The sequence below is a fragment of the Suricata suricatta genome, chromosome 4 (assembly GCF_006229205.1).
Source record: "Suricata suricatta isolate VVHF042 chromosome 4, meerkat_22Aug2017_6uvM2_HiC, whole genome shotgun sequence".
NCBI classification, from domain to species: Eukaryota; Metazoa; Chordata; class Mammalia; order Carnivora; family Herpestidae; genus Suricata; species Suricata suricatta.
In genome coordinates this window covers 147,246,398-147,261,797 of record NC_043703.1, presented here as the reverse complement: position 1 = coordinate 147,261,797, position 15,400 = coordinate 147,246,398, and the positions used below count along the sequence as shown (strand labels likewise).

At 37.7% G+C, this 15,400-nt stretch overlaps 1 protein-coding gene across 4 annotated transcripts in view; it reads right to left on the bottom strand.

The window, feature by feature from the left end:
• The window catches only part of ATAD2B (ATPase family AAA domain containing 2B), a 173,394-nt gene that overhangs the window by 15,808 nt on the left and 142,186 nt on the right, over positions 1–15,400 (bottom strand). For 3 of the 4 annotated variants that reach the window (XM_029938224.1, XM_029938226.1, XM_029938227.1), the window contains one exon: positions 10,861–14,375. The exons of the other annotated variant lie outside the window; for it this stretch is intronic. In XM_029938224.1, coding sequence (XP_029794084.1) covers positions 14,334–14,375 — 42 coding nt within the window. In that variant the 3' untranslated portion in view covers positions 10,861–14,333. Of the gene's footprint in view, positions 1–10,860; positions 14,376–15,400 lie in introns of those variants that run through there. 4 annotated transcript variants of the gene reach the window in all.

The following is a 15,400-nucleotide window of genomic DNA, read 5'->3' as shown; positions in this document are numbered from 1 at the left end:
TACAGCAAACACTCCCAAAATAAACTTAGATTGTATTGCAGTTTCACTTAACAGTATATAAAATGCTGTGTTGTGACAGGTATCAACTATCCATTAGATACTGAATCAATTTTTCTTAAGCACCACTAACTGCTTGCTTTTCTTCCAACTCTTAATTTCGGCTCAGGTCATGATCCCAGGGTCATGGGATTGAACCTCATGTCAAGTTCCACACTGAGCAAGAAACCTGCTTCAGATTCTCTTTCTCTCCCTCTGCCCCTCTCACCCCACGCATGCTGGCACTCAATAATAAAATAAAATAAATCAGAAAAGCAAATAAAGACTAAAGACTAGTAGAGTTGTTTCAAAAGAACTCAGGAACCAACTTGAGAAGATTCCCACAGGTCATAGATGGGAACATTTTCTCAGCAGTATACATACAGTTAGCAATGCACTAAACTGTATCAAATAGGTCTAAAGCTATGAATTCTTAATGATGCAAAGAAAACTAATTCATCAACTTTGAATAGGAAGACTATTCATTTTAAAAACTAGTTAATAGGGGTGCTGGGTGGCTCAGTTGGTTGACTCTTGATGTTGGCTCAGGTCATGATCTCCTGGTTCATGGGTTCAAGCCCTGTGTAAGGCTCTGCACTATGACAGTACAGAGACTCCTTGGGATTCTCTCTTTCACTCTCTCTCTGCCCCTCCCATGCATGCTGTCTCTCAAAATAAATAAATAAACCTAAAAACATTTTTAATAAATAAATAAAACTGGTTAATAAAGATAAAGAATCAAGCATTAATGCTACCTAGAGAACAGACAACACAGTCACAAATGAGTAAGGAGTGATTTCATTAGAACTTACAATTTTGCAAACTCTAATGAATTAAGATATCTAAGTATTTAGTATCAATCACTGCTAACATCACAAAAAAATACCAATAACCAGACACTACTGTGCCTCCTAACAAAAGAATACACTCTTACTTATAAAGCAGTCTTGCAAAAAGTAATAAAACCAGAATCTGATTAAGCTCTAAGTCAGGCTGCCCAATAGAAACATTACACAAGCCATATATGTATTAAGTTTTCTAGTAACTCCATTAACAAAGAGTACAATGAACTAGGTGGAAATTACATTTTAATAAGTTTAACTCAATATATACAATATATCATCTCAGTATACAGTCAATATAAAATAACTAATGAGATTTCATATTATTTTTCTAATAAATTTTTAAAATAAGTGTGCACCTTACACTTATAGCACTTCTCACCATGTGCCTATTGAGCACCTAAAGTGTGGCTAAGTGGCTACCATATTAGAAAGCACAATTCTAGATCCAAGTTACCAGTTTATGAAAAATACAAAAAAAAAATTACACTAGCCTCACCATGGACATTCAATCAGCAAAATCCAGACTGTGGGATATTCAACAGGTCAAAATCTGGTTTCTTGATCAAATTAATGACAAGGAAAAGAGAGATTGAGGAGGAATCTGTAGGTTGGGATTTAAAGGACAAAAGAGTAAAACGGGTAGGAAAAACTTGAGTTTAGAAATACATGTGCTAAAACTGTAAGAAAAGCAAAAACCTCATTACCATAAATGTTAAGATATTGATAACACTGAAAGAGATAAAGAGGGTTTTAATTAGAATGGAATACAAGGAAAGTTTCTGGATTCTCCAATAATTTCTTTTGCCGGGTGGTGGTTACATCTTGTAATAGTTCATGATAAGCTATACATTTGTTTTTCAGCAGTTTTCCATATCTGTGTTTATGTTTTATAGTAAAAAGGTATAAATTTAATAAATAACTATGTATTTGATGGGAAATTTTTGATGTGATTAAATTCTTAAACTTGACAATTCCCTCATCCCAAACTTACCACCTCCACCTGTAGCCCTGGTTTCTGGTCTTCAAGAATAAAATATCCTTACTCCTGTTCAAGACCAAAACTCCCACCTCTGGTCCTGACTTTATCCCCTCCAGTCTTTTCTGATCTTAATCCATTAATTATCACTCTTCTTCTCCATATCTACAATCTCTACAGTGGTACGGAGGCAATATAGGGTATTGGTAATTAACTGGGCTAATGTGTCAGAACCCAGGTTCAAATTCGGATTCTGTTCTTTTACCAGCTGTGAGCCATGTAACAATCTCTCTGTGGTTAACTCTCCTCTTCAGTAAAATGAGGAAAACAGTATCTGCTTCATAGGATTGCTGTGAGGACTAAATGAGTTAATACATGAGGCCCTTAGAAGAAGGCCTGGAACCCAGTACATTTTCAATAAATGTTAGCTGCTATCATCACCTTCACTATATAAACATGCTCAGTCTTCATTTTTATCAAAATCCTTTCTTCAATTCTGTGTACCTCTAATTATGCTCTGACTCCTTCCCTTTTCCCTGAGAACAAGATCACCAAATTGTCATATCTACTGGCAAGGTTTTAGTACATATTTAATTCGGCTCCACTGGAACATTTGATATGATTCGTTTTGAACATAAAATCTTCTCTTGAGTTCTGTGACACTACTCTTGGCTGTCCTGCTCTGAGAAGTTATGACCAGGCTCCTTCGTAAGACCTCCTCTACCACCGCTTAAACACTACTGTTCCTCCCGCACCATTTTCGTTCTGCTTTGAAGAACCACCTATGTGGTCTGATGCACACTTGTGGCTGGAACGACACTAGGGCAGCTGACCCGAGTCTCTAGTCTGAACTCTCCCATGCTTCAGGTATGTTTAACATATTATAGATATTATATATGAAGATGTTATAGATGTATATTCTATCGTAATGTCTGTTGGACCTTGATGTCAAAATGTCCAATTCTCTATTCACTCCAGATTTGCTACTGTCTCCTGTCCATTCTCAGTCAGAGGTGCTTCTAATCTCCTGAATGCCAGGCAGAAATTTAAGAGCAGTTTGGAGCTCCTCCTTTATCCTTGTCCCCAAAATCCAATCACTTAGTTCTAATGATTTTACCCTTAAACGTGCTAAGAGAAACTACCTCTCTCACCAACTCTACCACAAATTCCCTCATTCAGGCCTGCAGCATTTCTCACCTTGAATACAAGAAAGGCATACAAAGTCCTTGCTAACTTCAAACACTCTGCTTTAGAACACAGCACACTAGATGTGCCCATAGTCAGATAAACCTAACATAAGTTTGTCTGTGTTTCTATGCCTTTGTTACACTGTTCCCTTTGCCTGGAATGCTCTTCCCAATTTTTCACTACATTCCTTCATTTTCTGAGATGCTATTAAGGTATCACATCCACCAGAAAACCCTCTCAAGAATTCCTACATAGGTTAAGTTCCCTTCCTCTATGCTACATCATTCCCACGTCAGCTACGTCATTATCATTGCACTTACCTAAATTTTAAAAAGTTTTTTTCTCTTAAAATATCTTCTTCTACAGAGTAGTTATTTCCAAAGGCAGAGACTGCTTTCCTAAGCTTTGTAACTTCAGTGCCTCACACATACTTAGCAAACAGTAGGTAGTCAATGTATCTTGTTGAAAGGAAATAGTTATTTTCCATATTCTTATCAAATCATTATTTCTGAAACTTCATTTTCATCATGTCATGGTGCTATTCAAAAATAGTCAAGGATTGTCACATGGTATTTAGGCTGGTCCTCCAGAACAAAACCCCAAACTACTTATACTGCTTTATCTTCCCCTATACTTCCAGATATAGATATATATCTCTTTCATTCTAAAATACTCAGTCTTCCAAACTAACTTTTTGACCTCTACCTCCCAAAGCTATTATAACTCACTAAAATGTTGGCCTTGGGGCTCCTTGGTGGCTCATGTGGTTAAGTGTCCAACTTCGGCTCAGGTCACGATCTCCTGTTCATAGGTTTGAGCCCTGCATCGGGCTCTGCACTGATGACTTGGAGCCCGGAGCTTGCTTCACATTCTGTGTGCTCTGTCTGCCCCTCCCCTGCTTGTGCTCTCTCTCTCAAAAATAAACTTTTTAAAAAAATTAAATGTTGGCCTTTTAAATTCAATGCTTACTTAGCAACTTATTAGCAATTACTCTACAATGCTGCATAACATTAAAAACATGTTATCAAGGGGGTGCTTTGGCTCAGCCGATAGAGCATGCAACTCTTAATCTCGGGGTTTTGAGTCCAAGCCCTGTGTTGGGCATAGATAGAGCTTACTTTTTTACATAGCAAGATAGATTTTTTAAAATGCTGTCAGAGATCCCTGAATGGAATGGCCACACTCCTAACACCCATATCTTCAGTAGATGAGTGGTAGGGGAAAGGCCCCCAAAACTTTTAACTTATAAAAGACACTTTATATATGTAAGAATAACACCAAACATTTTTCTGCTTTACTCACCTTTTTTCCTCCAGTCCAGTCCTCCTTCACCTTTCTTGGCTTGAAGCTCATCAGGAACGAGTAAGAAAGGATTAGCTAGTATAAGACTTCTTTCCCTGGAGTTATGCTTCTTCTGTTAATCAAAATGCTAACTTGAAAAAATTCTAGACAGCCAGGTTGCCAGAAAGAAACAGAAATTACGGCAAGAAAATCAGAGTGTCTTCTGGCTATTGGGAGTGTGGGCTTTCAGACCTGCCATATTAGCATTAATGGTAGGACCATTAAACTAAGGGGTCTTACATAGAACAGTCATTTCTGTTTTGGGAACAAGAGCTGTTGTCAGGAACACAGTTGGCATTAAGAGAAGTCAAACGAAAGAGAAAGTTTGACTCCATCACTTCCAAACACTCTAAAGATAATTGTTGCTCCTAAAGGGATAAAAGTTATCAGTACAAAATCTTCCAAGGAACACTTTAATTCCCTCTGAGTTCCTGGATCTAATATACTGGCTTAATGAAAAGAAAATGAGGTTAAGAGGGTAAAAGGTGGGAGCAAAGAAAAGAAGTACATATGTATATTCAAAACTCTCAAAATCATTTGTAAAAATCATCTACAAACAAAGGTATTCCCACTAAGAGATTTCAACTGAGATACCCAAACAAACTGCAAAACTTCAGTGTCAGTTCTTAAGAGAGAATGACATTGAAGTAGCCAACATTTATTTGACTCTGTATGTATCATTTCTAATCTATACGACTTTGTCAGGTGATCCGGCTGGATGGTTTCCTGGGAATCCCAGTGTTACTATCTTTAGCTTTTTCCACTGTCGGGCTGACGGTATTTTGCAGAGAAGGCTCTGCTACTCCCCCATCTGGATATTCTTGTGCAATGCTTTGAAAGCAGCTTTTTAGTCCTCCACTCTCTAATATGAGCAGATAGCAAAAAATTATCAAACATTTAAGAAAAAGCTGCAATACTAAACAGGGGCCAAAACAATCAGGAAAGGCAACTTGGAGGAAAGAGTCTTTGCAGGGAGAAGAAAAACCAAGAAAAAATCTGATTTTAATATCAAGAGAGATTAATGACTGACTTTACAATCACCAAACAAGAACAAAATGCTACTAAAAAGAAAAATCAAGAAAAATAGTTCTGAAAAAATTAAATACACAAATAAAAACTGGGAAGGAAGTAGAATTTAGAGAACAGTCTAGGAGGGTCAATATCTAAGAACAGTGATTCTAGAAATGGGAACAAAGAAAACAAGGCAAGCAAAACATAAAGAAATAACTCAGGAAAATTTCCCAGAACTGAATGACATGAATTTCCAGAGTGGAGAGGCCCACTAGCACAAACACCCACCCAGATATGTCTGTGACATTCTAGGTAAAAGAGACATCAGGGTAAAAGAGAAGATTCTAAAAGCTTTAGGAAAGGAAAACAAAATCAAGAAAATGTGCCAAGAATCAGAATAGCACTGGACTGCCCAAGAACAACGCAGGACATAAATGTCAACAAGAAAGAGGCAAAGGGTGGTGTGGAGGGAGCTTCCAGGAAAACGGCTATGTGAGACCTTCTACACACCAATGAGAAAGATTGGAATGCTCCAGGACAAACTTTCTCAAGATGATGAATCTTGAAAATACTTTTTATTTTTGAAGATATTAAATAGAGAGTTTGGGGGCACCTGGGTGGCTCAGTCAGTTAAGTGTCTGACTTCGGTTCAGGTCACGATCTTGCAGCTCGTGAGCTGGAGCCCTGCGTTGGGCTCTGGGCTGACAGCTCAGAGCCTGGAGCCTGCTTCAGATTCTGTGTCTCCCTCTCTCTCTCTGGCCCTCCCCTACTCGCATCTTTTTCTCTCTCTCTCAAAAATAAATACATGTTAAAAAAAATTTAAATAGAGAATTGCATTGCCGGGGATAAATTTTAGGGACAAAATAGTTGTTAATAGAAAACTAGGCTAATAACAAAAAAAGTGTACAGGAAAGGAAACCAATCATACTCTCCATAAGTATCTCAACTGTCAATAACTTTCACATAGTCACACCCACATAAAAACCAATGATCTAACAAAAACTGTACCTAACTGGGAGATGAACAGGCAACAAGTGTGGCTGCGTGCTGGGGACAAGTGTGAATATTCTCTTCCATGGTGGGAAATCTTGGCAAAAACTGCCCAGATCTTGGAAAATAAAAAAAATATTTAGTTAAGGGTGTTCAAAACAACTAGCTCTGGGAAGAATATTCTTTTTGGGGGGAGGAAGGGAGGGAGGGAAAAATCAAGGGATAACTGGTATTTATAACAAGTCTTCTAGAACTACTTTATTCTTTAAACCACATACACACATTTCCAAATTAAAATATGTAAATTTTTAAAGATGCAAAGTAATTCCACTGATGTACACTTAAGAAAACCCCAAACCATTTTTATGGATACATACAAATAGTAATAATTACAGTAATAATGCTTAAAACATACTGAACACACTATGTGCCTGCATTACCATGTTTGCTGGTTCAAATCCATAATCCTTACAATAATCACCATGGGCTTGGTGCTATCATTACCCCTCTTCCTATAAACTGATGTACAGAGAGGTGAAGTAACTTGCTTCATGTCACACAGCCAATAAAGGGACATGCCTAGGATTCAGACTTAGTCTGGCTTCAGCACCTACACTATTACTTTCTCAAATAATGCACTAAAAACAGACAGGAAAGATGTTCATTCAAGTCATCGGAGTGGCTCCCTCTGGAGGAGAAGAAAAGAAGCGGGACTGGGGAGTAGTAGGAAAGGGACTTCAACCTCATCTAGAAGTTTTTTCTTTAAAAAAAGAACTGCAATAACTAGGTAAAACTTAACATTTAATTCTGGATGATGGGAACATGCATGTTCTATTATTCTCTGCAGTATTCTACAACTTAAAAATGTTTACTAATGGGGGAGAAAAACCTGAATAAGGACAAGTGAATTTATCATTCCCCTTAATGATAATAATTAATGATTAAGAATCTGAGCTCTGAGACCACACAAGATAGAATCCCAGCTAATACTCATTAGCTGTGTGACCTTGGGCAAGTTGCTTAACCAACACTGTATTTCAGTTCCCCCTTCTGTCAGGTGGAACCAATAGTACTTCCCTCATAAATACTGTGATAAGCAAATGATTTATTCTTAAAATAGTACCTACCACTCAGATGTTTACCGCTTCTATTGCTACTACTGTACTCATTATCATCTAAGTGTTGGCCACTATTAGATAACGTCTTGCTTCCTCTTTGCCCACTGGACTATAAACTCCAAAAGAACCAAGACGTGGCTCTCCCGTTCTCAGCAGTAAGACTAAATTCAAGAACTGTGCTTGGCCTGTGGCATGGCTCAAACAATTCTGTTAAATAAATGCTGCCTTTTGGTGATTAAGAACCACTTGTTACTTTCCCCTGCTCCTGTCATGCTATTTTAGTTTACTCTTCAGGATATGCTTCTGTTGCTCCTTCTCCCTGGAAAGCCTTTCCTAACTTGATGTCTCAGCTCAGGCATCAGTTTTCCTAGGAAGGCGTCCTTGAGGCTGGGCTGCGCCCTCCTCCTCTGCACACCGTGCACCTTACACAGAACTCAGGCGCGGCATGTGCCGCAGTAACTGAACACACCTGTGCCTCTGTCTGCTCCCACAAGAGGCAGTGAGGTAGCAATTAGTCTTGGACAAAGAATGTTTCAGTTTACCTGGCCTCTAAGATGGGGATAATAATAACACCGATCTCAAAAGTTCTCAAAAAAGTAAAAGTCTATTTGCATTTGTAAAGCCCTCAGAACAGTCTCTAGTTTCTGGTAAATATAAGAATGTTAAATTATACTATAAAAATCCAGTTGAAGACAGACACAATGTCTTTGCCCATGTTTACATTCTCCCATGTTGGTGACTGTTACACTAGTCCAGACAAAAGCATTAGTGCCCAGATTAAGCCACGATAAAGATGGAGAAAGGGTGATGGACAGGAGGCATGTTTAGAGTGATAAAAATAAACAGAACATGCTGCTAAGTGACTAGAATGACATGCACCATAAAGAAGATAAAATTTAGGATGACAGGTTTTGGACCCTTGATGGATATGGCTCTATTCACTAAGACAGGAAATAGAAAAAAAGCAAAGAGGAAAAGCAAGAGTTATTGGCAAGTTTTAAACAAAATGCTTTATTCAATGTTTAAAGAGAGAATACTTTCTAAAAAATAATTTGAACCTGATCAACCATGTCAGAAATGAATTTAAGCTGGGGCGCCTGGGTGGCTCAGTCAGTTGGGCGTCCAACTTCGGCGCAGGTCACGATCTCCCAGTCTGCGGGTCCCAGCCCCACACTGGGTTCGCTGTTGTCAGCATAGAGCCTGCTGCGAATCCTCTGCCCTCCTTTCTATCTGCCCCTCCCCTGCTGGCTTTCTCTCAAAAATAATAAACTTTTTTTTAAGTATTTAAAGAATTTAAGCTCCATGAAGACAGGGACTTCTTCTGCTTTGTTTGCTGCTTTAGTTCTAGCACCTGCAGCAGTGCCTGGCACGTGGTAGGCACTCATTATGTCAGTTAAACCAAAAAGAAAGAAGCATCTCCTATGAGCCCAGCATTATTTTAAATTCCTACAGAAAATGCAGAAGAAATGTGATACTGCCTTTCCCACATGAAAAAAATTACTGTTTTGCATAATATTAGTAGCTCACTGTATTATGCAGTACAAATACAGCTCAGTGCTGAGGAGGAAAGATACAGTAAGGGAGATGTGCTGGTGTAGAATCTAAGCCCAACCCTGGAAGACAAGCAAGATTTCAGTAAGTTGAAAATAAAGATACTCCAGGGTGAGTGGTATGAATGAATGAATATAATGTGATGTAATATGAAGGATCACAAGAAAACTAAGAAAAGTTTTGGCAGAGTGGGTCTAGACTAAAAAATCCAGAAAGAAACAAAAAGCAAATAAAATGCCCACTCTGAAGACTTTCCTTCTCCCCCTATAACTCTGACCATGGTGTTCCTTCTGTGACAGCCTCGTCCCACCACATCGTCACTACTGCCATCTGCACGAGCAGCCCCTAGCAGGCCACGAGCTGCTTAGAGACAGAGGACACGTCTAACAGTGCCTATGACTTCACAGACGCGACTGTGCAGGTTAGAGAGGGAATTTATACTTAGGAAGATTGCCAACAGATAACTGTGCAGGTGCTAGGGAATGGGGATAACATGAAATAAATACTTAAAAATTAGTTTCTCACTTTACTGTAGTTTTGAGTCCAACGAAACTAAAACTGGATAAATAAGCCCAACTTCTCTCCAGAGCTCTAAAAACTTGATTGACATTCAAATGTACTTATATATTACTTTTATATAAACATTTGGCTAGGAATGCCTGGGTGGCTCAGTCAAGTAAGTGTCTGACTTCGGGTCAGGTCATGATCTCACAGTTCGTAGGTCAAGCCCCGTGTTGGGCTCTGTGCCCACAGCTCAGAGCCTGGAGTAAGTTTCAGATACTGTATCTCCCTCTCTATCTGCCCCCGCCCCCCACCACTTGTGCTCTGTCTCTCTCTCTCTCTCAAAAAAAAAAAAAAAGCCATTAAAAAATTGATAAACATTTGACTAAAATTTTTAAAAATCATTTCCCAGGTTTATTACTACCAGTCTTTTGCTATACACAATTAAAAATAAAAATTTATGGGCACCTGGGTGACTCAGTTGGCTAAGCGTCTGACTTCGGCTCAGGTCATGATTCACAGTTTGTGGGTTCGAGTCCCGCATCAGGCTCTGTGCTGACAGCCCAGAGCCTGGAGCCTGCTTCACATTCTGTGTGTGTCTCTCTCTCTTTGCCCCTCTCCTGCTCACTCTCTGTCTCTCTCTCTCTCTCAAAATAAAGATATTAAAAAAATTTTTTTAATAAAAATAAAAAAAATTATACAATCTGCAAAATCAAGGATCTTATTCAAATTCAACCAGTTCCTTTTTATAGAAAGAAACAAAGAAAAAAAAAAGAAAGATAAAGGACTTCTATTGAGAAAGATTAGCATCCTAATCTCAAGACATGAAAAGGTATCTCATGATAGATAGCAGAAACATAGGCAATCTAAAGCCTAGAACATCCTATTTCATTGAAGCAACAAGCCCCTCAAAATTCTGGTATGAGAATTTTCCATGTTTAAATCTATGTACTATTCAAAGTATGCTGGTAACTATCTGATCCCAGAGAAAACACTATAAAGTACATTAACCAAACTACCTGACAATCTATGGAAACAGTCTTCCAAATAAAAAAAAAAATGTCAGAAGTAATCTATTTGCTTCTAGACAACATATTTTAGACAATCTTCGATTGGAATTAAAACCACACTTTCCCAACAGAAAAAACGTTTGGCAAAAATATACAGAGGACTACTAAAATCTAAAACACTCCTATAAGACGGAGGGGGGGGGCACTGAATAAACATCACTAGGTCCTAGCTGCAAAACAGAGGAGTTCAGTTAGAATGGTAGCATCGCATCTGCAGCCAACAGCAATCATTATCAGGCTAAAGAAAGGCAGGTTTTTCTTGCCATCTTTATTCAAGTATTTCACAGCAGTTATATTACAAATTACAGTAAATGTTCAAAATTCCAGAATTCAAAAATTAAATAATTTACTTCAAACTAATGTAAAATGAAGTCAAATGCAAAACATCAATTTAACACAATTCTAAATTAAACTATAAACCCAGAAGAGACCATAGTTGATGAAGTCTACTTAATCTACAAAGTAGACATACATGACTGAAACCAAAGAGGACTCCCAAAGTCTAAATAACTGAATGTACAAAATACAAGAGATGCAGGTACAAGCCCAAATTCAAGCTTACAATGTGATTACAAATAATAATTATAATAACAATGGCATTCAGCTACGGGACCTGACACTGAAGATAACCTACCGAATAGCACCATAGCTGAACCAACTTAATCAAAAAAATGGGAAGATATTACCACCCCACTCCCTAAAAATAAAATCCAGTAAACCTACAAATACATTGGCATATGAGAGAAATCAAGTCATGAAAGGACATAAAACAAAACAAAAAATTAATCACAGGTGAGATTCAAGCTCAAAAACACAATTAACTCCACAGCCATCAGTTTCAACCCTAGTGCGGTTCCATCATCAAAAAGCTCCCATGGTCCCCACAGCTGAGCATTAACCATTGTTGGGCTGTGCTGTGATATATATTTTACTGATCTGAGAGCAAAGTTTTACATAGGAGCTATCATTTATAATGCTCACAATAGGAAATAAGAACAGAGGTCAATTTGTACATATTTTTGCCAATGCTATACAGCAAAAATTAAGAACTTACAGAAAGGTAAACAAAATTGAGTCCACTTGGATAATTTCACAAGCTGCTTTAAACTATAGAACCACCAGATATCTGTAAAGTAAGCAAAACTGGTATAGTGTGTGGTTTTGTTTTTTTTTTTTTTGGAGGGGGGAGAGGGAGCAAAAGGGGAGCAGAGACAATTTCAGCTAATTTTTCTCCCCTTGGCATTAGACTGGCTTTCTCTTTAAGACCTAAACTGTTCAAAGTGGCAGTTCCTATCATACTGAGGGTGCCTCCTATTTCTCCATCTATATCAAGGTTAAAAAACAAAACAAAACACTTGATCTTTTGGAAGCATTTTAATGCTAAACATAAATAAATTTCCCTTGTCAAACCCACTGATGGCTAAAATCTTAATTAACTTGTACAAATTTAGTAACCTACTAAGAACATGTGCGGTTTTTTTTTTCCTTTCACAAGTGCTGCTGTTACTTGAACAGAATGCTTCTGAATTAGAGTAACTGGAATAAATATTTAAAAAAAAAAATAGTGCAGCAAGAACCTGAGACTTGCAAAAAACCCTTTTAGCAGAAACTTGCTACAAAAAATCTGCTACATCTTATTTCATCAAATCTTTAAATTCTGTAACAATTTCCATCAAAATACAAAATGCTAATGTATTAGACAGTAAAATAGTTTGACTGGTATGATGGTAATAAATACTAATAAAGAAAGCATGAAAATCCTCCCAATAATCAAATTAGAGGTTTCAAATAACCTCCCCTTTAAAATGGTTCATCGTTAATCGCACTTGCCCACCTTAAAAATACAGTGTGTCTACACGGGTAGCATCTTGAATTACATGACTAACTGAATATTATGAAAACTTCATAGACTAGGTATAAAGAAAAAAGTGGCATTTTTAAAAAATTAAGCTATAATTAGAAGGCGCAAAATGTTAATGTAAATGCCAAGAAGCACTTAAGATTACTGCAGTAGCCTACGGCCAGAGTGTGCTTTCTGCACGGGCGCTGGGCACACTACGAACAGCCAGAGACAAGGAGACAAGTACCTTAGCTTCAGCGTGTAAACGGTGGCAAAGTGATTACAGGACTCTGTAAACACCACTGGTAACTAAAATACAAAAAGCTGAGGTAGCTCAGTATCTCTGCAGTAGTCCAAGACCATTTGCTCTAATTAAAACCCAAACTATATGTGTTGCATATATTAGAAAGACACACCTGCAGCTAACGGCTATAATGAATGAAGTTATCAAGCCAACTTGTCAAAATTTTCTACTTATTTTGTTTAAAAATCATCTGATAAAAAAATGTCACTGCACTCCCTTTGCCTCTTTGCAACTGCCTAGACTGTGTCTCCAAATTTGTAGAAAGCTTTTGTAAAACTAGTAACCCATAATTAATTTTAGGTAAGTACAATTCAGAGAAATCACTCAACAAGATCCAAAATAGGTTCCAATCAAAATGAATAGTTGTGACGGTAAGCTTATGGTAAGGGATTTAAACATTAATACTGTTATTCAAGGACCATACCAGAGCTCACCTGCAACTACGCATATAGAAAATGAATTTTATGGAGCTTCTGACAAACTCCTCTTTTCTGTCCATTTGGCAAGTCCTGGCTTTAAAACAAAACAGTAACAATTCACTATACATGAAATCATTCTTCTCTGGGAACTCAAACATGAATAACGATTAAATTGCCACTGAGAGAAGAAAAAAATGTCATCTATTTTCTGGTCCTCACTGTCAGCATTACTGGAAATGTGTGGGTTTTTTGGTGGACTGGGCAGTATTTGTTGTTGTTGTTTCATTACATGTTTCTTAAACAGAAACAGACCATACAGGAAAACTTACCATTTAAGTATGTCACGTGGTTTAATGAGTGTCTTGATTGAGTTTTGAAAAGAAGATAGGCGTCTTATACCAAAACACCGGTTGCCTCTCAAAGACAGAGTTTCCGAACGTATTTTCAAGGTTGTGACCAAAGAGACATTCTAATTGATTTGCTACAAACAAGCCCATCCTTTTGTTTAGCCTTATCTTTCTCAAATGAATTAAAAGGCACATTAAAGGCAGTTCTAAAGAGCCTAATCTAATTTCATCCAGTTTCTTCAGTTTCCCACCAGAATACACCATAGCCAACTCTAAAACAGGTTTCAGTCCATTACCCAGAGGAAAAAATAAAAGCAAATATGCTAAAAGGAGCAGAAAGGAGGGAAGGGGGGAAAAAAAAAACAACAAAAAACAAAAACACAAAAACAGGTTGCCCACTGTTTAAACAATTCAACACAGTTAGAGAACTGCCCCATCCAGTTCCCTCGCGTTTGCTGGTCTGCTCCCTAAGAGAGAAGTCTCCAAAAGAGAGTGCACGAAAAGAGGAGCAGAAGTGAGAGCAGTTTCTGTAGCACCAAAATCTCCAATCTGTGGGGTTGTATTTTTTATTTGTGGAAAATACAACATGTTTCTGAAGTTCTGTTTGGTTCTTGTAGGCTGGTTGGTTTCAGGTACCTGAGACAATAGCACCAAATTCAACAGAGAGAAAGAATGAGTGAGAGAGCACTTTACACCAAGGCTCTGCACATAATTGGTGCAATTTGAAATTGAATGGCTCAGAAGACTGCTCTGTCAGGAGCAGATTGGAGAGGATAAACCACTCATCTTGAAAAGTTCATAGGAATGTCTCAAACATATGAACTGTTCTTTCCATCTCCTACAGGGGGAAAAAAAAGGGTATGTTATCTATGAAAGGAAAGACCAAAGTATTATGGGAAAAGTCACTTTACATTAACTTTTTAGAGAAAGAATTTTAGACCCAAGTTAAGCTTTAAGCATTCTCCTAATTATAATACCAGAGCTGCTCTGTACGACTGACTGTCTGCCCCAGACACTTCCAAATGCCTCCTATTTGATATTTAGGTGAGTGGGTGATGCTAGGAACACTCAACGAGTACTTGTTATGCCAGATATCGTACTAAGAGATTTATGTTTATAGATAATTTGTCAGCTAATAAACAAGAGTCAATATGAATACAGGTTGCCTTACTCCGGAGCCTGAGTCCTTCCCTTTATTCATATTTGCCCAAAGCAAAATGAATATGCCCAGTCTAGTAAAACTTGTACCCAAAGTAGAATGTATCTGTTTCCACTGTTATTCACTCTAATCAGAGCTGAAAGAAAAAAGGAGGGAAAAAAGAAAGCCAGAAATAGTCACTGCCATCACCACCAGAAATGCCACTCACTGGTGATTCTGCCATAGATCCTTTCCCTCCCGAAACAAAATCCCTAAATTATAGGGGTCCAAGTCCTCTGCTGAAAAATGTTTCAGTGCTAAAGAGTATTCAATCCATTCTAGCTAACCAAATGTCAATCGTGTGAACAAACAAGTTCTAGAATTAAAAAAAAAAAAGTGAAGAACTCTACCCTACACATTTCACTTAGATGGCCAAGTGTCAAATACATCTAAGACATTTGGTTTTCCTACCCTTCCTTTAAACAACTGCAAAGAAATTATATTCTACATCCCTGTACAATTAATAGGCCAGATTACCACTGACCAAGAATTCTCATATATGATCAATAAAAATCACTCTTGCTAAATGTTTCATCTTATTACTTAATAAGGAAACAAAGTCAATAAACAATATATAATATGATCTCAATTTTTAAATATACATTCACATGCTTATACACATGTTAGGTACATCTAAGCATTTTTAAAGCATGGAAAAGATTAAT